This window comes from Esox lucius, chromosome 20 (genome assembly GCF_011004845.1).
Source record: "Esox lucius isolate fEsoLuc1 chromosome 20, fEsoLuc1.pri, whole genome shotgun sequence".
In the NCBI taxonomy this organism is placed as follows: Eukaryota; Metazoa; Chordata; class Actinopteri; order Esociformes; family Esocidae; genus Esox; species Esox lucius.
In genome coordinates, this window is record NC_047588.1 from 6,426,572 (window position 1) to 6,449,494 (window position 22,923).

The 22,923-nt window shown below is 41.0% G+C and overlaps 2 protein-coding genes across 5 annotated transcripts in view; both read left to right on the forward strand.

Moving 5' to 3' along the window:
• Positions 1-3,437, forward strand: part of mbpb (myelin basic protein b) — a 50,749-nt gene extending 47,312 nt beyond the window's left edge. The window contains exon 4 of the mRNA XM_010885414.5: positions 3,065-3,437. Within this exon, the coding sequence (XP_010883716.2) occupies positions 3,065-3,363 (299 nt within the window). The 3' untranslated portion in view covers positions 3,364-3,437. The remainder of the gene's footprint in view (positions 1-3,064) is intronic.
• Positions 3,360-22,170, forward strand: LOC105019331 (myelin basic protein-like). 4 transcript variants are annotated; one of them, XM_010885416.4, is made up of 7 exons: positions 3,360-3,588; positions 16,145-16,243; positions 16,370-16,396; positions 16,701-16,730; positions 17,860-17,943; positions 18,129-18,147; positions 20,576-22,170. In XM_010885416.4, exons 1-6 carry the CDS (start codon positions 3,475-3,477, stop codon positions 18,129-18,131), a joined length of 357 nt encoding a protein of 118 aa, XP_010883718.1. In that variant the 5' UTR covers positions 3,360-3,474; the 3' UTR covers positions 18,132-18,147; positions 20,576-22,170. The 4 variants fall into 4 exon arrangements, with proteins under 4 accessions (XP_010883718.1, XP_010883717.1, XP_010883720.1 ...); XM_010885415.4 differs by lacking the exon at positions 18,129-18,147; XM_010885418.4 differs by lacking the exon at positions 16,701-16,730 and having other exon boundaries at positions 17,869-17,943.
• The last annotated feature ends 753 nt before the right edge of the window (positions 22,171-22,923 follow it).

Genomic DNA, 22,923 nt, shown 5'->3' on the forward strand with positions numbered 1-22,923 from the left:
GGTTTGCATCTTGCAATTAACCCTTTGAAATGGTTGTAACCTACTCATCTGTGTATGGTCATCCTTGACACATATGTGAGTTTTCTCCTGCAGGGTGTTCCTGATCTGTTCAACTGTTAGGGGTGTTTTTTTTCATGACTGAAAGTATTCTTCATCCTAGAGGTATTTTTCTGTCTACAAGGTTGTTTATCTTTGCTGAGCTCACTAGTGCTTTTCTTCTAGTAACTTTCGATCTCCTCTCTTCCATCCCTGTATCACTCTTCTTGTTTTTTCTCCTCCATATTGATGGCTCAGATGTTTGTTTGGAGAAGTTTTGCTTTAGACTTTCCGTCTCATTTCTGATGTTCCAGTCACACTCTGTTCCACGGCTTAAAAGATTGAATTTGTAGGAAGTGCATAGCGACGACATTTCTGACAACAATCGTCTAACGAGCGGTAATTGAACATCTTCATCCCCATAAACCCCTCTACAATTATTAAAGGTTCCAACTTAATGTATTATGGCAAGACAGGTACAAAGGCGTCAACGTTATGTACCACAGTCCTCTAAGCATATGAGTAACAGCGGTTCTAATGAGAAACTGGGTTAGTCACCTGCAAATGGAACAGTGCTCTTAACTCATTTGGCAGGGAGAGAATGTGAGAGACACTATTTAATCAGTGTTCAGCCCAGTTGATTAAACTGGCTAATGGGATGTGTTATTAAGATTAAGTGGAGACAGTGTCTGTGCAGACATATATTCAGAGTGTACCCGGAGATAGTGGCTTAGCCTAATGGATTCGGAGGGATCTCAATTGCGTAATCCTCGCTTCCCCTCTCCTTGGCTTCCTCTCAGAACCCCATTGGCAAAGAAGGTCAGAGGGGAGGGACATTTAGCTTTCTCCTCCAATGGATTGTGAGGAGAGCGGACACAACTAAGATATTTCCTTGTCAGGTCTCTGTCGCAGTATTTCTGACTGTGAACCTATAGCATTTTCTAAGATGCTTATAAACGTTAAAAGGCGCTATTTTCTACGATATATATTTTCAATAAAGTTTTTGCTGAAAAAGTAGCGGGCCAGATTAATAATGTTGCAATAGTGTGTACAATGAAGGCAGCGGCTTAAAATGCTGGGCCACCTTTGGCCACCCTTTAGATCTTTCTAATATCAAGATAACATGGATTACGCATGCCTATAGAATGTAACATTGGCCTGGATTTAATGTGCAGATGTATTTCACTGTCTGTATGTGCATTGAATCTCTGGAATATACATTTTCTCCCAGAGACACTTTGAGAGGGAGAACAAAATTAGTCGACAGATTTGTCGTTTTTGGTATTTTGGTTTGGTGCGTCCATCACAGAAGACAGAAGGTGACTTCACATTTTAAGTGCAGCGGGAAGAGCTTATCGGAACAATGCAGTCGTGGTCTCTTCTCCTTTCTTGTTGAGCTGAGGTGTTTGGGGAAATTATGGCTCAACTGTTTACCTCTGCTGTGGAGCTGGGTCCCAGTGGTCCTCAGCTTTCCTTGACTTTATAATATATCACTGTGTCTTAATAAAGTACTGTCACAGCTAGGATGAAAATCCCCCCAACCACTGGGGAAGTATCTCTCGCCCTCACCATCACTCTCATTTTATCTCTTCCCCATTGTCAGACTTCTCCCATCTATCCCTATTTCTTGAATTCTTTCTTTGCACGTTTCTTTCCAACCTGCGCTCTCGGTTATGTTTGGTGTTGTAAGGTTTAGGTACACATTGACCGTTGCCCTTCACCACGGTGACGACGCTTTCCTGGAAAATGAATCAGAGAAAAGTTCTGGTGGTGTGATGTTTCCCCAATGGGCTGTGTGCTTTGGTGGAGACCAGTCTGTCTTACACATGGACACAATCACATAAGAGAACATTTTGTTTTTGTACGGAAATATCTTTGTCTTTTGGATGAAGTAGCAAGCCTTCATTAGTGGTTCATTTCAAAATGTTAGTGCCTGTGAGTGTCATTGTCTAATTCCATTTGAACCACACAACAGTATCGACCTCAGCTTCTGGACTGAAGTACATGAGAGCCCGTTCAAAGATAGCTGATCAAGAATGTGATGCGCGTCTTTGATCATAGAAACGGGTTTGTAGAATGTGATGTTCAAGTTTGGACTATTTCTCCAAATGGCAAATGTCTTTATTTCATTTTTTACAATTTGAAATGATATCTTTCAATCTGAACTTCTCATTGGTCTTTCTGGAAGCGTTGATGTGCTCAGACCGGCTCTAACCACCGCCCGCCTTGCAGTTCGTTAGGCTTCTGATCAGAGTCACTGTGCGTCGGGTTGAGAATCCATACTTATAGGAGTTATTTTAGTGACATTGGCCTCTTTGTCCCAGAGAAATAACTATGCCGCACTGACAGTAGGCCACTGTTTAGGAAATATTAGCATGCAGATTCCCCCTGTGTTTTTCTACACCATATCTGCCATTACAGTGTCTGCATTGTTCTTCTGGGAGCGCTGCACTGCCCTTTGCTCCCAGAGCAAGTAGCTTGCACACATGTTAGCCCCACACGTTTTAGCATCACACTGATGTCCTAGTGTCTGTTGGCACGTGTTAGAGAAACCACTGCAGAAACGTGTCAACTGGACATTTAATGACAAACGGCTGATCCGGAGACATTAAAGCCTGTATTAATAGAGGGATGTGGGGAAGAAAACATCATTTTCATGCTCCAAGAGAGCTATTGGTTTGTGGCAGGGGTTTGAAGAGGAAAATGCATGTGCTGCATAAGGTTGCTTTATTTGATGTGTACAAGGGCCCTGTAAGGGCCCTTTCACCTGGACTGAGAAGAACCCAAAAATCACGAAACTGACTTGATATTTAGTAAATAAAACACAAACATTGTGTAGGTTTCCCCAGGTGCAGTAATCTCCTAGCTGTGTGTTTCTTTTCCTGTATTCTAGCTCTATTACAGGCAATGTCACTCATGATCCTTTTTCTGTTAAGTCTTTCTGGCAGAGAGGGGCTGGGTCTTGTCAAAGGGCCTCATTGTGTCGGGCCCCATCATCCAATAGATAACCCTTGTTGTTTCTGCACAGGCCCTGGTGAGGCAGATGCGAACCAGAACAATGGCTGGTCCTCGGCGAAGGCGGCGGCGGTGACTGACTCCACGGGCACTGAGGGCCCCGGCAGCTCCTGGGATGAGGCCAGCACAGCTGATGCTGACGACGGCACTGGGCCACGCCCCCACCTGGTCCGCCTCTTCTCCCGTGATGCCCCGGGCCGCGAGGACAACACCTTCAAAGACCGCCCTTCCGAATCGGACGAGCTGCAGACCATCCAGGAGCACAGCGGAGCAGGGTCAGAGTGTGGATCAGAGGACCAGGATTTAGACTAAGTGTGTTCTTTCGCTCTCCTCGCTTTCTCTCAGTCCTCCTCGGCTCTCATTTAAGAGGCAGAACCCCGCTTACAGAGATACTAGCAGCACTACCCGACCCGAACCACCGACATGGCAACCGCAAGCAGCTCTGGATTGTCTAGCCTGGGGAGAAAGAAGAAGGCACCTGGGCTTATGGATCAGATTGGAAACTTCTTTGGAGGGGATAAGAAGAGAAAGAGCAAGGTGAGGAAAACGGGAGGGTTTGATTCGTTTCAAAGATACTCTTTTCAAGTACCACAATTCATAGTTGTGTGTCCTCATCCGATCTTGGTTTTCATCACAGGAATTGACCAGAGTTTTTATTTCAAGTGGCTTAGATTTATATATTTTTTTCTCTCTTTTCTTTATTTTTCATGTGATGTACCAAAGCTTCTGACATTCTTCAGAAATGTGCATGTTTGAAAAACGATCACACTTTCACTGGATAACTGTTTTGGGTGTGGTTTGAGATTGGTGTAGTGTAAAGAGGCATTCACTTAAAATCATGTTCTGTAATTTGTGTAATTGTGGTACTGTCATTAATATGCCATATTTTAAAATTAATTTCAGTTGGAGCTTCAAAGCATCAGCTTGCGTATATGTTATAGATGTGGTACAAGTGAATTATTTAATTTTTCTTATGAATTGTGTATACTGTTTATTTTCACTCCATATATACTGTATCTATATATCTATATATACATCCAAAACTGGAGCCATTTTAAAGTTGTGTATCAGGTATCTTTGAGGGAGTAAGAATTTGGGAGATTTTAAGTGGAAATGTCTAGAAATGCCATATAAATGTCAGCATTCTTACATGCTATTAGAATGAAAGCTGATTTGGAGTGACTGCAGAAAGCTACAAATTCTATGATGAACTGTTTTACTGTAGATAGTTCAGGATGGAGACTTCAAACTCCCATGACATGGTAAGAGTCTCCAACCAGGATTATCCTGCTTGCCTTCTTTGCAAAGACAGCTCTATCCCATAATATCACACATAATGCAACAGATATAATATGTACTTTGGAACAGGAAACATTAATCTAGGCTAGTCCTTATTCTATAAAGTTTCTGAATACAAGATGCTGCATTGGGTTGTTGATCCGGCAGAAATGTGTGTGGATAACCGTTGTCGCAAGAGTTGATGGGGCCACAATGCCTTTTTCTCTCTCTGTTCTCTGTGATGTGCTAATGCTAAATCCCCAAAGTCTGTCTTTGAGTCGGTGGGAAGAGATTTGCATCTTACCAACACAGGGCAGAGTACATATCAGTCAGCTTGACACTCACTTGAGTATTAGCTGTTCGCTTAAAGGAAAGTCTTACTTCACACAGTGGTTACTAGTTGCTTGACATTTCAACAGAGTCATGTGCCGAAGCTGGTTCAGAATTATGTACCAAACAGGTTGTCCAACTTCATTATATGGATTTGGTTTTAGTTCCCCAGTGGTTTGAAGGAGACCGATTGTTTCAGATGATAATTCATTAGATTGTAGTGAGCCTCAAATATATGCATTCTCCCAAGCTTATAACAACAACTAAGGATGACGATCTTTGGACTTTTATGCATTTTGAAGATCAACTCATTTTAGCTTTTAGGGAATGATTTGGTAGTGTGTAATTTCCTTGCTGAATTAGATTATTTCACATGTTTAAACCTAATTAAGGTTGCAGAAGCAAAGTGTTTTACATGTCAAAATTGAATGAACAAAATTATTGTTAAAGATTGGAAATGGATTTGAGGCAGTATTTTCTTTTTGTTTTCTTTCTATTTCATCTGTCTTTGAGGGTCTGTTTGGGTTTTTGCTCTCACCTCTTTCAGCATTTTAAGAAAACCATATGTTGTGCAGTGACACTTTATGACTTAAAGAAACAAACAGTAATTATATTTTTACCTTTTTTGTGATGTCTAATAACTAGTGTTCTGTGGCCTCAAGCAGAATATGTTTTTCTGCACTGACCAAAGTATAAAAAATCTCTTTTTTTTTTTTTTTTTTTTTTTGCATAATATCATAGAGATGGTCAACGACAGCAAAAATATTTATTTCCATAAAATCTTAGTATTGGCAGCCACAATCCATGACAGTTTTGAAAGGATGCCTTCTAGAAAGAACACTGTATCAAATGTTGTCTTTACCCTTGACCATGTTTACCTGAGTCATATGGATTGGTTCAGCTGGTCATTTCTAATGTCTTTGGCAGAAATGAGCGTTCACCATTAAGTATTTATCCTTTTAACCAACTGAAATTGTTTCCTTTCGTTGTCCATTCTTGTCTTTCTCCTACATTGTTTGGTTTTCTATGAATTCATCCTGGTTTGAAATTACATCATATTACACTGTGTGGAGATGTCAAATTCATAAAAAAGTTCACTGGTTAAACCTCAGGAACTGAAGCAAAGATTTCACCTATCAAGGCTAGTACAAGGCCTACAACCCTTATCAGACTACCTATATGGCTAAGGGAGTGTCCAGGTGCACTCACCATGAAATGTAACACCATGAAAGCAAATGAAGCAAACTATCAGATTGTTTGCACTCAACCCTAGCCTGGTCATCAGTATGTTTGTGCTGTCATGCCAGACATGGAAAAACTGTTTTGTCATGATAACAAGTGGCAAGTAGACTGATAACTAGGCTTAACTAACCCCAGTGTCTTGGATAAATGCTAGTAAGAGCTAAACCTCTCCCGCTAGCTAGATAGACCATCCCTCAGGTTCTCTGGTTTCCAGACCGTGGATTCAATACTAATTGAAATCATTTCAGCAATGATTGGGCTTTATTGAACTTGCTTGGTGAAATTATTCCAATAAAATAGTAAGTGCAGTGCAGATCCTGCCCATCTGGCACTCCAGGCAGACTAATGCAGATGCTTAAGTTGTTGAAAGATTTCAGATATTATTTGAACCCAGGTCACTTTTTACCCTGTCAGGAAATGTGTGTATGTGTGTGTGGGAATCTTTTGAATCCCAGGGTGGATCCACAGATCCTATTTTTGCTGACCACTTTTGTAATGGTTTGAGATGTCCAACCAATGCTTGTACCTGTACTGTTGTATTTCCTGTGAATTGTAATGACCAACATCTGTTATTCACCGATCTCTGTTCTGAGCTTTTGGATAAACAGCTTGATTAAACTCTCTTAACACCACCCACCCTGCGGCACTCTGTTATGCTTTTGTCGTTGTCTGTAAGTGCAATAAAACCCATCTGATGCAACAACAAAGAAGAAATTATCCAACTAACTAACAGCAATGCCATTGTGAATCCGCTCAGCAAACCCAGAGCAAAATGATTGTGTGAATCATCTTACACCTGTCTGTTGGCTTAACATTTGTCCAGTGTGCCACGGTATCATGCGGGGTGCTTCTAACCATTCTGCTAAAAACATGTGCAGTCACACCTGAATGTTTGGAACAATAACACTACTGGATAACTCCTCCATTTAAACATGGTGATTATTGGAGACTTTCACATTGTATTCTCCAAAATCATTGACGTTGACTGTTCAGCCTCAATCCAGGGAAACCTGAGATTTCTAATGTTGGCCTGAGGGTGTCTATGTTAGGACAGACAATGGGGCATCTGGCCCAGTTACAGACGAAATGGAATGTATCTTATCCAGCCCCAGTCGACATGACTCCCAAATGATTTTAATTTGCGGTATCACCATGCTGGCATACACCAAGTGGGCGGAACCCTACCCTACTGGGGACAGTGGCACAGCTTTCATTAAGTAGCTTTAGGCCATGTTCAATTTGGAATAAAACCTAGTCTTTGGCTGTTGATGAAAAACTGAGACATTCTCCAGGTTCCAGATCTGTCTGTGGTTTTAGGTTGGGATTAAAACTGAATTCACACCAACCACATTGTTCCCCCTTCAACAGAAATGCCCTTTAAAGGCCCAGTGCAGTCAAAAACTGGATGATTTTCCTGTGTTTCTTTATATTTCAGCCCTAGCATAACCCTGTAAGTGTGATATAACGGTATATACAATGAGTATATTTTTCCAAATATGCCTAAAACAAGTTATATTTGTATGGTTTAATAAATGTGCACCTACGTTGATCCATCAACTTTACTGTTCAAACTGGTCTCGGAGCAAATACAAGTTATTTTACAACAAATGCCTCATAACTTTAGTGCAACAGATAATTATATTTCAGTCACATTTGTAGCTTTTTTAATAGAAATTGTTGATTGAATGGCTTCTTAATTAAAATACGACAGCTTATCAGTATTTAAGGATAAAGCAACAGCGTGTTCTTTTATTTATTATTCAGGTTGGCAAACTGGCAAATAACAGTTTTTTTTTTTTTAAACCAAGCAAAATGAAAACAAAAAAGAAACACATTGTCTCAGTTCAGTGGAGACCTCCAGGGAGGTCTTGTCATTCATACTGAATTAAAAGTAGACTTGAATTGCTAATAATATGCTCCTTCAGAGTGAATGAGCATTGAAGAGTGCAAAGCCTAGCCGCTGAATTCCATTTTCCCAATTTGCTATTGCACATGCAACTGCCACGATTCCTGGGGTCCACATAAAACAATTGTTAACACACTGTTCATCAGACATGGGACAAAGTCGCATTGTTGCCAGACATAAGCAAGTCTTAGGTCTTAACCTTCAAGTCTCAAGTCCAGTCCCAAGTAATAATGGCCAAGTCTCAAGTATGTCCCAAGTTCTACTGCTCAGATCAAGTCAAGTCATAAGTCCCTAATTTTTGGTTTGTCAATGGTTAAGAAAAATATGATGGAGATTTTCTTTTTTGTTGTTGAATTATTTAATTAGAATCAAGGTACAAGCTACAATGTTTCTATTGTTGCTTGTTTAGAACAGGTCCCAGAGTAAGATCCATCCATCCATCATCTTCCACTTATCCGGGGCTGGGTCGCACTGGCAGCAGTCTTAGCAGAGATGCCCAGACTTCCCTCTCTCCAGACACTTCCTCTAGCTCTTCCAGGGGGACACTGAGGCGTTCCCAGGCCAGCCGGGAGACATAGTCCCTCCAGCGTGTCCTAGGTCTTCCCCAGGGTCTCCTCCCGGTGGGACGGGCCCGGAACACCTTCCCGGGAAGGCGTTCAGGAGGCATCCGGATGAGATGCCCAAGCCACCTCAGCTGACCCCTCTCGATGTGGAGGAGCAGCGGCTCTACTCTGAGCTCCTCCCGGGTGACCGAGCTTCTCACCCTATCTCTAAGGGATCGCCCAGCCACCCTGCGGAGAAAGCTAATTTCAGCCGCCTGTACCCAAAGCTCATGACCATAGGTGAGAGTAGGAACGTAGATTGACCGGTAAACCAAGAGCTTCGCCTTGCGACTCAGCTCTTTCTTCACCACGACAGACCGATACATCGACCGCTTTACTGCAAATTGCTCCATCCTGATTTATTGGGGCTCTGTGACATCAGCCCATCTACTGTTCTATTATCTATGATTTCAACAGTATTTCATTCTTACATACCTCTCATTAGCTAGCTAGCTAGACACAGCACATCAGTAATTTCAGTGAACACTAGCATTGTGTCACTAAGTCTGTGAGTGTAGGGTAGTGTGAGCAAACTGAGGTAAGAGAGTATAAGGTGAAGGTACAGGAAAATCTATACAAGTCTCTTGAGTCATACAGCTCAAATCCAAGTCACAAGTCATGTATGCTAAATTTGAAGTAGATGGGCATGTTTTTTTTCTCTTTTTACCAAGTGAAGTCACAAAATGTGACAGAGTCTTACTGGAGTCCAAGTCATGTCACTTGAGTCCATCTCTGTGGTTCATATATACGCTCACCTAAAGGATTATTAGGAACACCATACTAATGCTGTGTTTGACCCCCTTTCGCCTTCAGAACTGCCTTAATTCTACGTGGCATTGATTCAACAAGGTGCTGAAAGCATTCTTTAGAAATGTTGGCCCATATTGAAAGGATAGCATCTTGCAGTTGATGGAGATTTGTGGGATGCACATCCAGGGCACGAAGCTCCCGTTCCACCACATCCCAAAGATGCTCTATTGGGTTGAGATCTGGTGACTGTGGGGGCCATTTCAGTACAGTGAACTCATTGTCATGTTCAAGAAACCAATTTGAAATGATTCAAGCTTTGTGACATGGTGCATTATCCTGCTGGAAGTAGCCATCAGAGGATGGGTACATGGTGGTCATAAAGGGATGGACATGGTCAGAAACAATGTTCAGGTAGGTTGTGGCATTTAAACGATGCCCAATTGGCACTAAGGGGCCTAAAGTGTGCCAAGAAAACATCCTCCACACCATTACACCACCACCACCAGTCTGCACAGTGGTAACAAGGAATGATGGATCCATGTTCTCATTCTGTTTATGCCAAATTCTGACTCTACCATCTGAATGTCTCAACAGAAATCGAGACTCATCAGACCAGGAAACATTCTTCCAGTCTTCAACTGTCCAATTTTGGTGAGCTCGTGCAAATTGTAGCCTCTTTTTCCTATTTGTAGTGGAGATGAGTGGTACCCGGTGGGGTCTTCTGCTGTTGTAGCCCATCTGCCTCAAGGTTGTGCATGTTGTGGCTTCACAAATGCTTTGCTGCATACCTCGGTTGTAACGAGTGGTTATTTCAGTCAAAGTTGCTCTTCTATCAGCTTGAATCAGTCGGCCCATTCTCCTCTGACCTCTAGCATCAACAAGGCATTTTCGCCCACAAGACTGCCGCATACTGGATGTTTTTCCCATTTCACACCATTCTTTGTAAACCCTAGAAATGGTTGTGTGTGAAAATCCCAGTAACTGAGCAGATTGTGAAATACTCAGACCGGCCCGTCTGGCACCAACAACCATGCCACGGTCAAAACTGCTTAAATCACCTTTCTTCCCCATTCTGACATTCACTTTGGAGTTCAGGAGATTGTCTTGACCAGGACCACACCTCTAAATGCATTGAAGCAACTGCCATGTGATTGGTTGATTACATAATTGCATTAATGAGAAATTGAACAGGTGTTCCTACTAATCCTTTAGGTGAGTGTACATCATATATATACATTATTCTGTTATTTTGCATGGCACAATAAAACAACCACTGAAAAGGTCAGGTACAATGGTTCCGGTTGGTAAGTAAATAATTGAACCCCTAGTTTTTTTTTCATAGGGAATGACCCGGACCTCCACTCTGGCTCTTACACTTACACTTGGTTGAAAACCGTCTTCCCCCTGAGGCCGAGGGAGTTAGGCTCTTGTTGATAATTAGGAGGAGGTGAAGTAATTATTTAAAGTACCTCACAGTCAGAAGTATTTTTAAGTAACTCACAGTCAGAAGTATTTTAAAGTACCTCCCAGAAGTATTTTAAAGTACCTCACAGTCAGAAGTATTTTAAAGTACCTCACAATCAGAACTATTTTAAAGTACCTCACAATCAGAAGTATTTTAAAGTACCTCACAATCAGAACTATTTTAAAGTACCTCACAGTCAGAAGTATTTTAAAGTACCTCACAATCAGAACTATTTTAAAGTACCTCACAATCAGAACTATTTTTAAGTACCTCACAATCAGAACTATTTTTAAGTGACTCACAGTCAGAAGTATTTTAAAGTACCTCACAGTCAGAAGTATTTTTAAGTAACTCACAGTCAGAAGTATTTTAAAGTACCTCCCAGAAGTATTTTAAAGTACCTCACAGTCAGAAGTATTTTAAAGTACCTCACAATCAGAACTATTTTAAAGTACCTCACAGTCAGAAGTATTTTTAAGTAACTCACAGTCAGAAGTATTTTAAAGTACCTCCCAGAAGTATTTTAAAGTACCTCACAGTCAGAAGTATTTTAAAGTACCTCACAATCAGAACTATTTTTAAGTGACTCACAGTCAGAAGTATTTTAAAGTACCTCACAGTCAGTTCTTCCAAGTCAGTCAGTGCCTAGTGGATCTGGCACCCAACGTAATTATTCACTGACTTTTCACATAAAACACTGGCAGACATGTCTTTGTGATGAAACAGATCTAAGTCTAATGTAAAGCCGTGGTTGATTTTGAAGGTCTCTGTGAACGTGTGAACGTGTGAACGTGAAGGACCTGTGTATACATTTCTATCTGGATCCTCACTTCTACCCAGGTAAAAAATATATATATACAGCTCCGGAAAAAATAAAGAGACCTTTTTCTTTCCTTTCCAAAGAAGTTGGAAAGTAAAGTTTTGAGTGAGGAACAGAAGTGTTCAATTTGCAGTGGTCTCTTAATCTGAACCCTTCTGTTCCTCACTCCAAACCTTCCTTTTCCACTATTTTGGAAAGGAAAGAAAAAGGTGCAGTGGTCTCCAGAGCTCTTTATATGAGGCAGGGGACCTATTGAGACACAGTGTATTTGTAGGTTAGACTAAGTGATTACTATGTAGTCCACATCTGCTCCTTTGATAAATATTACAACAACATGTTTTATTTAGTAGTCTGCGTCTGTCTGGGTTTGACCTCCCTGCTCTCTGAGAAGGTTTGACAGCAATCAGGTCCTCAGGGAAGAAGTGTTCTACGAGCCCTGAATACTGGTCTACCTGGGTGTAGGTGACCATGTTCTTCACTGCAGAAAACTTTGTGTTATTATTTTACTTGTCACCATGACGTGAACACGAAGTGTAGCCTGACCTGAAAAAGGTGTCAAATCCATTTACCCGAAAACCACCTTACAGGGGCAATGAGGTTTAACATCCTTGCTTAAGGACCATTCCAACAGATTTTATATCTTAACAGAATTCTATCTAGCAACATTTTTGGTCGCCCTGAACATGGTAGCAGTTAAGATAATTGCATTAGTACTGGATAACAGTTTTTCTGTGTCTATTTATACTACTGAAACAATACTGGCTTGTTGATGGCTTCAAATGAAGTGTTACAAAACTTTCTCTATCACAGCTGGGCTGCTAAGCATCACTTGGAGTATTGAAAAAATACAGCCTCTAGCTGAGTTGATGAGAATATATATATATAGAGAGAGAGGGAGAGAAAGAGAGAAATCTATGAACACTCTTATTTTCATACTGGTCCCCCATAACAATCAAACCTCCACTCTGGTATTGCTGGCACCACGCTCTACCAAATGAGCCACACAGGACCTGTATCAAAGGTTTTATGAAATGTACAGGATGATTGGACATCTGTTATGTGGTCCAATCATGTAGTTTGAGCATGAAAAGGGCTTTGCAGCTACATACAGGTTACAAAACAGTGCTGCATATCCCCCCCCCCCCCCCCCCCCTTGTTTTTCTGTGCTTTGTGTCATAGCTACTTTGTGAAGTCTCGATGTCGGGCAAATGAGAATGCGGTCCGCGCCCCACACGTACACTTATCGCTCATTCTCTTCAAAACATCAAACATTTCCCCTTCTTCTTTCCGTCGCTCTGCAGTCATTCCTTATCCCTCAGTCTGCTCTTATCCTGCAATAACCTAGTTGCGTCTGAATGCTGTTGTCATTTGAACACACTAGCTTTTGGAAAATGAAACTCTATACAGAAAATATCCACTTGTCATGTGAAGTTCATAACTGAACATTGTGATCCCTTTTAACAAAACAATGAACTAATACACATTTCTGAATATAGAATTAATCCACTCAATGTGAAAAAAGTCAAGGAACTTTGTTGTATCCTTTTAGGAATGACAATATTTTCTGAATTGATGTAATAATTACTGCTGTAATTTTGAATCACTTTTGTTCTCCTAGTCAACACATTTAAACATTTTGTTAATTACCATCAGACCTTTATAAAAGAAGGCAGTCAAACAAGAGGTTTAGTTAAATAAGAGTTGCAGTAAACCAAAAATACTTCATCCAAAAAAAAAAAAAAATGCAGTAACTTTGCATTATAATTGTAGTTCAACAGCAGCATACTGCAGTTTTTCAGAAAACTCTAACCACAATGCCCCAGTTGACAGTCATAATAACAGGATACTATATTCTTCATTTTCTAATTACATTATCTAAACATAAAGCATTTGTTTCAAGGCACAGACATGTTTAATTTATCACTGGAGTTACCTGAAAGCATTTCAGGTAACTCCAGTGAGAGGGGAGAAAGGGAGAGAGGGGAGAAAGGGAGAGAGGGGAGAAAGGGGGAGAAGGGAGAGAGGGGAGAAAGGGGACAATCAAGAAAACTGTAAGCTGGGGATGATTCAATAGCCTAAATGGATGTGACGCCCAGAACACTGGGGTCATACCAACACACTTGGGATGAGCACCATGGGATGTTTGTGACCACCTACAGTCAGGACACCTGTTTTAACACTCCAGCACCATATGCAGGGCAAGTAAGCCAACTCATGCATCAACACACATTTTAAATATCTTTTTAACTTCCTTTCAACATATTTGGAACTAGCTGATGTGATGGCAATTTCTAAAGTCCAAACTATTTACGAAAATGGTAGGTAAGACAGAGGAAAACTCAAATGCACAATAAACAGTTTATTATTGCAAGGAGAGAATACACAGGTTACAAAGTAACAATGAATAATCTCTAAAGTAAAACAGGACAAGCATCATCATTTAAAGAAGGGAAAAAGGGGTGTGGTAATATGTGTGTCAATAAAACACATTCACATGGTAAACCTTTTCAACCTTTTAGGAGCCACAATGTCTGGACACCCAAGGATAGACCCTAAAAGTGTTATACAGATTAACTAATTTACGAGTAACTAATCCACTAGTGCCGGTCAAGGATGCTGTTCAAGGATGTCTCCCTGAGACAAACACCAGACCCCACTCTACCTACATTCCTTTACTTATCTAAACATGGGGACTCGGTCCTTTAATCAGTAAGAACACATCAGTGTAAGAAATTTCCCTGACACTGACCAACCAACAACCATGTTAACGTGATAAATATGGAACGATTCACTAAGGAAAATAAGGCAGAGAAGATAGCAAATCATATGCAATTGAAGCGCTAATGAGTGTTTTGTTGGGTGAGCGATGGACAGGGGAAAGTTTGCACGCTCATTTTGGTTATTTCATGATAATCAGAGTGATTCAACCAGAGCCTCTGCCTCAGCTCCCACTGACATCAACAGATGCTGTAAAGACCTCTTCACTCTCACTCCTCGGCCGACCAAAGAGAAAGGCACTCAATAGGAAGAAATGGGTTTTTCGCCGTAAGAAAGGGTGTTATTCACAAGGATACTCTTAAAATAGCCATCTGGGGGATAATCCAGGTGATTATGAAGGTAATGACAATAGACCTTTTCAGAAATACACTAATTACACTAAGATCCCAGTTGTTGGTTGTCAGAAGGTGTAAAAAATGAACAGTACATGTTTAAATGTTTAGAGAGCTTGTCAGTGTGGAAGGGCTATTTATTCAGTTTAAGAGAAGATTGGCTTGAGGAACAGGGTTGATTTAACCAACACAGCCCTCTACACTTCTGAAATACAGTTAAATTGTAGGCCTATTGGTCTCTAAATGCCTTCCTCTAACAACATATAGTGTTTTTATTTACTTCTAAACATTTTTACATTGATAAAAAAATCCACATTCATTATATCATTAAATTGTTAAAAACAAGCACCACTTTAGGAACTGTTCAGACATATTATTAGCTTTCCGCTGCAGTCTGTAGGACCACAACTGGAAGAGCTAGTGACACCAATACAAAGCTTTTGGGTACCAATCCAAGTACATACATGATGATCATTGTTGTGTCTTCATTCTTTCCAGCAGTGGAATGTAAGTTTTAGCCTAAAATGCCACAACATTTTCAAACTTAAAGGCTCAGAAGGCTAAATAAGAGTTTCAATCATTTCCAGCCTGTTAAAACAGTGAGAGCAGGGCATCCCACTCTCTCCGAACAGCCTGTTGCACACATCAACATTTTGATCTGGATCGTGATTGGTGGTGATGTCACAGACAGGGTGACATTTCTTTTAGAAAAGGTGCTGTCACTTTCTTAAACCTTTTTTTTTTTTAAACAGATTCGTAATTTCAATGGAGTGATTGTGACTGGATTGCAGCTTTAAATAATGTGCCAGAAAAACATATATTGTATGATATATTGTTTTCTCTTTAGCCTACACTAGCCCACATAACCCATTATAATAAACCCATGTATCAAACCCATGTATCATTATCTGTAATAAACCACAGTTGTGGTGTCACAAACACTACCACTAATATTTCACAATAAATACGTCAAGACTAGTATACTTGAAAATTAGCAAGCACATTTAATCAATGTCCTTCTTCCATTCTGTTAGGTTGGAATCGCTCGTTTGTGCATAGTTGTCAATAGATTTTTGACTTGGCCTTATCTGCTGATGCCTATGGCGTGGTTCCTTTTCTTTTATTTACACGAATGCAAGAGAGCTTTTCTCAAGTCCTCTTTTAAAAGCTAATTGTTCTCCAGGCCCCCAGGAAATACTGTCCTGCATCCCTAGTGTTTGGCAATATACCACCAGTTGTTTCCAATGGCAACAGTTTTCACAGGAACCTCAGAGCAGAGCTGGGCCTGATCTGGATCAGGACAGATCTCTATCTAGCACACTCTATTTCTCTGGTGTGAACGGCAATAGGTAACCCTGCAGAGCCTTTATAATCAGGGCTAAATTGGACGGGAGCCAGCAGGAGTAGAGCTCCTGCAAACACGGTCAAAATGAGACCTAGAGGGAGACGAGCTCCTGTACTTTGCCTGGCCAGCAGTTTCGTTTCATTTTAGATACAACTGGAAAGTGGAAAGTAAGGTTCCCCACTTTCCAATGTAACCCCTGTTCATAATGTTTTCCCATCCCTTCCTTCTCCAACGTTCACCTCCAGGGTTCATTCCGCGGCCTGTCCTCGTCTCCTGCCAGACCTGCCAAGTCATCCCCTAGCAAGGGTGGAGAGAACGCTGTCGCGCATTTCTTCCGAACGATCGTGAGTCACATCTGTTTAGTTGGACTGCTAGTGTTGATGCAAGGCTTATGTGGAGCTTTGACTGGCTGATATGTACAACTGCCTCATTGAGTGTATTCATAAAGGTCTGTCACACTTTCTCCTCAGGTCTCCCCTACACCTCCCAAGTCTAGGGTGAGTCCTGTTTACCTCACCCTCTGTGTAAAATGTGTCCAGTAGAGGTGTTACGTTTGGTTTTAGTCGCTGTGTGTTCAAGCATGTTTGGTTTTGTTAGCAGCATGTGAAGTCACTGTATTCTGTGCCCTGTATGTTTCTGAATTTGTGCTCTCTCTGATGCGTGAGCATCTTACTCTGCTGTTCTCTACCCTGGATGTGGACTCATCTCTCCTTCCCGCGCTGCGTTTGCTCTGAGTAAGACCTGACTGTTTATCTTTCCTCCCCTCGCCCCTGTCTCTGTCTTTTACATGTCCTTGTCCAGTGGACGGCAATGACTGCAAAACTAGGCCTGGTACGTGGTTCAATGCTACAGCTAAAGATACAAATAAGGAACAAAATCCCAGGAAGTTCCACGACACACGACATTCTGCAGCCATTTCGGCTTGAGAGCTAGTTGCATCCCACGCAATCGTGCATAACGCCCTCATTAGTTACTCTCTTCTATTTAATCACATTTTGACTAGTTTTGCCTGGCTTTTTTTGCCTCCTGCTCAAGTGAATATCCAGTTTGCTGGATTTCCATTTGCTGCCATCTTCCCATAAACTTAATCCTGCCTTTTCTCGTTCACCCTGTTGAATTTTAAGTAATTTCTTCTCTTGGTCCCTGTGGATGTGTGTGTGTGTGTGTGTGTTGTGGGTGTCATGACTCACACATAACAGCTAACACCATGGGGGTACAATAACAGTGATAAGGATAAGATCTTTAAAGCTGTTCTTGGAGGTAAGATATCTTTAAATAACACTTTCAAGAGTTCCTTCCCAATGTAATTCATCGTTCTGAAAGTTTCTTTGCAGCTTTTCCTGAATGGTCCCCATACTAACCCCATTGTGAGTGTCAGGACAATGAATACTGTCACAGTTACTACTGTTCCTGGAATAGTCTTAGTAGGTTGAACGGTTTGATGTTAGAAAGTGCATAACACTGCAAAACAGAATTGTTCCACAGCTTCAATATAAAAATACTGTGTTTTAGCCATCTCTAGAATTTGGTCACCAGCCTTTTTGGGGCACTAAGGGAGATTTAGTCATAGACATAAAATGTCCTAAAATCAGTGATTCTATCCATTCTACTTTTGTGCAAGATAACCAGTCAATGCTAAATCTACTATCAGTCATGTAAAAAGATGTCTTGGATCCGTATTGGATTTTACCACAACGTAATACCCTTGTAAGCCATTTACAAATTAAAATGCAAATGATTGGCCAATACAAATAAGAACAAGACTGAAAAGGCCCCCAGGTGACATCTACTAGAATATCTCAGATGCAAATCCCATTGGATGAGCCTGCCAAAGATCCCGCCCCTTTGACATTGTCCTTCAATGGGTTTTAAGGAAACAAGGAGAGAGGATGCAAAGGGTATGAAATGGAGATCTTGCCTGTGTTCCCCAATGTCTTACCACAGCCTTACTATTTTCCAGGGCTCTCAGAAGTCAACAGGATCCTCTAAGGCGAAGAAGGCTGGTGCAGGAGATAGCGGAACCCTGTCCAAGATCTTCAAAATGGTAAACATTTTCAAGTGACAAAATAAACTAAATGCTTTCCCTTTCAATAACCTCAACAGGGAATATATAATTCTCTTTTTGTTATTGACACCAATTTCAAAAAGAATACTTAATTAAACTGGTGGAGCCTTTCTTGTTTATTCTTCCCTTCTGTCTGTCTCTCTTCTCTTCTTCTTTCACCTCAGTGATGATACCCAGCGTTCAGTGAGTAGTCGAGGAGTCATGAGTGGTGAAATAATGAATACCGTACCAGCCAAAGTTTGGCCACACCTACTCATTCAAGGGTATTTCTTTAGTTGTACAATTGTCCACATTGTAAAATGATAGAGAACTCCTTCAATAGGGAACGCCTTAAGCATTCCAGGTGACTACCTCATGAAGCTGGTTGAGAGAATGCCAAGAGTGTGCAAAGATTTAATCAAGGCAAAGGTTGTCTACTTTGAAGAATCTAAAATATAAATGTATTTTGATTTGTTTAGCACTTTTTTGGATACTACATGATTCCATGTGTTATTTCATAGTGTTGACTTTTATTTTAAAATGTGAAAAATAAAGAAATACCATTGAATGAGTAGGTGTTTCCAAACGTCTGAATGGTAATCCATTTAGTAATCCATTTTGCTTTGAATATAACACCGGCCCTGTTTATACCTGGTGGTGACAGGTGTCCTCTGATCTGTTCTTGTCCAAATTCTAACTGTGCCCCCATTGTTAGATAGGTGTGGACGATCAGTGGAAACCATGCAAGCAGATTTTGATCTGATTCTATGCGTATAAGTAGACACGTTAGAAGCAGGTGGAAACAGTGACGTGAGGAGTGAACTTCCTCCGCCTATAAACCCACCAGTGACAACTGACCTTGAGACAACCTCTAGACCCACCTGGACACAGCTAGACATAATAGTATGAGTGTATCTCTCTCTCTCTATTAGGTATGATGCTTTAGCTTTGAGACCAGGCTGTCTCTGTACACTGAAATTCCTGAATGTCAGGCTGCTACAGGCATTAAATAACAGTTTTATGTCAAAGAAAATGCCTTCAATGTCCAGCTTTATATGGAACTGTAGCACTCAGCATAACTAGCTGCTTACATCCAGGAAAGTAATCTTGTGCACGTGGAACTGCACTTTTTTAAAGCCTGGCAAAAATGCTATGCTAACTGCAATGGCACAGCTCACAATTATAACTGTGCTTTGATCTCTTAAAAAAATCCACATAGATCTGTACAAGGACCTGACATAGGATACTCTCTGAAAAAAGGTTCCAAAGGATTGGTCTCTTCCTCCACCTCAATCTTGCCCGTCTGTCTCTTTCTGGCTGTTTTCCTTGATTTCCACCCGTCTATTTCTCACCTTTAACTTCGCAATTGGACTACCATCCTTTTCCTCGGAGAGCTCCCTCGTTCTGAGAGGCTGTGTGGTTTGTTACGCCTCAATATATGCATCATCAACGGCACAGTGAATCCTAATCTTTAGGATATGCTCCAGAGGTCTCAAGTTTTAATTAGCAGGTCTGGCCCAAGCTTCAGATACAGTTATTATAATTAGTCAGAATAGTCACAAGGAGCTAAAGTTCCCGTAGGTGCAGTCAGCAAATTCACAGGGATGAGGTGATCAGCAAAGCATCCAAGGACCGTCATCCCTTTTCATATCCAACAGTGGATTATTTTATTTAAATCAGCCCTACTTCCATTTTATTTTTTGAAATAACTGCACAGCATGTTTTTCGCTGCTTGGTATCTCAGGCAGCTGGACTTGGCAGACACTGAGAGGCATTTCAATAAAAGATGATAATGAATACGATCAACTCAGCACATTTTTGGGGGGTAGTTGCCTATACCAAACTTCTACTGCTTTATGGCAAGTGTTTCTGAAAATCGCTCTGCGTTAACCTAAAGCTAGCATCTGTAGCGCTTCCAATTACTATTATCTTTAATCAGCATGTACATAGTCCAAAGAGAAATGTGCTGGGAAGATGATCTGCTGTCGTATTTTATTTACAATGTTTTGTTCTGATTTGTTTGGCTGTTTTTAATTCTCTAGTTCAGTTATTGCATTTTAATTAGTTTGTTTGAAACAGATAATAATTTGTAGCTCAACGCTTCAGACCAGCCCGCCCCCACATCTCCTTTTCTTTTGCAATTATTTAAAGGCTTTGTATGATTTTATGGATTATCATTGTTTCAATTGTTCTATCTAACATTGTTCTACCCTAGACTCATTTGTATAATCTTCCAATCATCCACTTTCTGTAACAGCACAACCTATATTTTTTTAAATAGCAAACATTATAACATACTGTTCATGAATTTAAACCATGCAAATTAAAACCAGGATAGCAAATAGATTTTTTATGGGATAACCAAGACAATTATGATAATGTTGTACACCTACATTGCACTCACAGACCAATTCTAACAACCAAAAATCTGCACAGCACTGCCACATAAGATCAACCTTTGTCAACCATATACTGGAAACTGGGTTCTAATTAGGTCCCTTCAGAGAGCATTAGCAAATGACAAAACCAGTCAATTTCCAATAACATGATTGGACTTCACCCAGTCATTAACTAGGGACAACGTGATGCCAGTTTCCCAGCCCTAATTAAGTGTTTTGTCTCTCTCTTCCAGGGCTCAAGCCGGACTGGGTCTCTACCCAAAAAATGAAGTCCCTCTCATCAACCTCTTTCAACAGCACGTGGGCAGATGTTAAGAAGGGACACAAGGAGAAAACGAAGAAGAGAAAAGATCTCTTTCTAGACTCACAAAGCGCTCCCCTGCTTATCTAACAATATAATTTTTTAACTCGATTGCCACCCCCGCCGTGCCCGGCTGGTAGATATTAGCGATGCAGCCGGCCTCTCCCCGTTGCTTTCCGCTGAGTTTCCTGTGCAGCCATCTTGGCCGTGATCTGTTGCTTTATCTGTCCCCCTCACACTCTTAAGGAACCTTGTCTTCATTTCCATAGTTTGTCCGTCTGTGAAAAGTCATCTAACAAAGGCTGGCTGACTGAACCAGACCTGGCTGAAGTAGCCTTGGTCCTGACCAGGCACTAACCGCCTGTGGTTGTGAAAGTGTGACCAGGTCTGGTTGTGGTTCAGAAAGGAGTGGTTCTCTGTCTTATTGTCTACGTCTTGGCCGTCATCCCCCACCCTGAACCTCAGCCTCTCTCCTAATTTGGTAAATTCCTGATAATAATATAAAAGTGCAGTCTCACTCATCTGGCATGCGTTGTTGGCCTGTTGGTTGTGAAGCGTTTCCATTTCCCTCTTCTGTCCTGCGTTATCCATGTAAGTGTCCAGTCATAATTGTTGCCACATTTCAATGTCTTTAACTTAGGGTCCAAGGCTGACTGAAAATGTTGCTGGGTAAACTGACACTGAGCTTCTGAAATGTTTTAACCTACTAAATGTAGTATTGTCGAAATCAATAGATAACGGTATCGTTTCTAATGTTGTTTCAATATGATTTCCAGTACATGTAGACAAAGCTACTAATAGTACTGGGTGTTTTCCCCGTCCACATGTAACAGAGATCTGAAGTGCACTGTTCTGACCCTGAAGCAGACTGACTGCTCTGAAACCAAGCTCCCGCTGGACTTGCTACGAGAATGGCAGATCCAACGCGAGGACAGATTCAGACCCTTTCCTCGTTAGTGTAGTCTAGACTTGTAGTCTTCTCTGTCTTACTTGTCCCTTGCTTTCTATTTCTGTCAGTGCCGCACAAAACATGAACACAAAACAGCTAGCTGAAGCAAAGCCATTTTTGACTGCCAAAAACAATGCGGTGTGTTTTCTCTCTATAGGTATTAAAAGACAAACACTGTCAAAAGGTGCTCGTTATTTAACCATGTAAAAAGCCTAAATGTTATTAGAAAACATGAGGACGGATGTGGAGGAAGTGGAGATTGGTGATGAAGGCACGAGAGATGAGTTGCATAAACTGCTTATTACTTCCTCCGTACTGCCCAACACCCCCACACTGAAAAGTGTTGTTCCTCAGTTTAAAACCCAACGTGTGTCATCTGTGGTGTACTCCACCCGTCACGTCACCCTCCCCACATCCCCATGTGGGTGTGTGCGTTTGTGCGAGTGAGCCTGTTTTTGTATGGGTCCTGTGAATGAATGTAAATTAAACTCAAGACCCTGATTGTTCAACCTGTAATTAAAAAAAGAATTGCGACCAGCCACCTAATAACTTGAAATAAATAAAGGGATTAAAAATCATGTCTGGCTTTGTTGTTTTGTGAAAATATATTCTGTATTTGGTTTGCATGAACCCAGTAAATTCCATTATGCAGTGTTAGCACAGATGAAACAATCAGCTACAGCTATATAGGCGATACCCATTTTTGTTTGATAGAATAAAAATGGATACCTTATCCTGCAGACAGCATTCATCCCTATTCATATAATCTCAAAGATAAAAGCCCCACTCATGGTTCCAAGACTAATTGCGTTCGCTTAGTAATTGTATCATTATCAGAGGAATTTAATAAGGTCTTAAGGATGGAGAAGACACTTTAGACATGCATGTAATGAGCCTCCTGAAAAAGAAAAATGACAGAATCAAACCTGTCAAATCCCATGTTGTACTTCATGAGACACCTCCCCAAAATGTCCAAAGGAGTCATTTTAGATACTCTTTAAAAAGGTATGGTTTAGAAGTTTTCTGAAAATTGATAGATACAGTCCTAGTTTGAAAGGTCCCCCCTTTGGTGGGACAGGATGGAGAAGCGGGTCAGTTCCCCTTGCTGCTCGGTAGACTTGTTGTGCTGCTTTATGACCTTCTAGTGGACATAAGCATCAACTATTAAACAGTGGAGTGTGTGGAGGGCAGGGGGTTGTGGATTATTGGTAAAGTTCAACACCTTTACATTTACAGAGAACATAAAGGTATTGTTCAGGGTCATGACAAGATTGCTTGCACTCCAGGAGAAGGACACTGTTGAGCTAATAGCTGTGATGGAGAGATCTTGG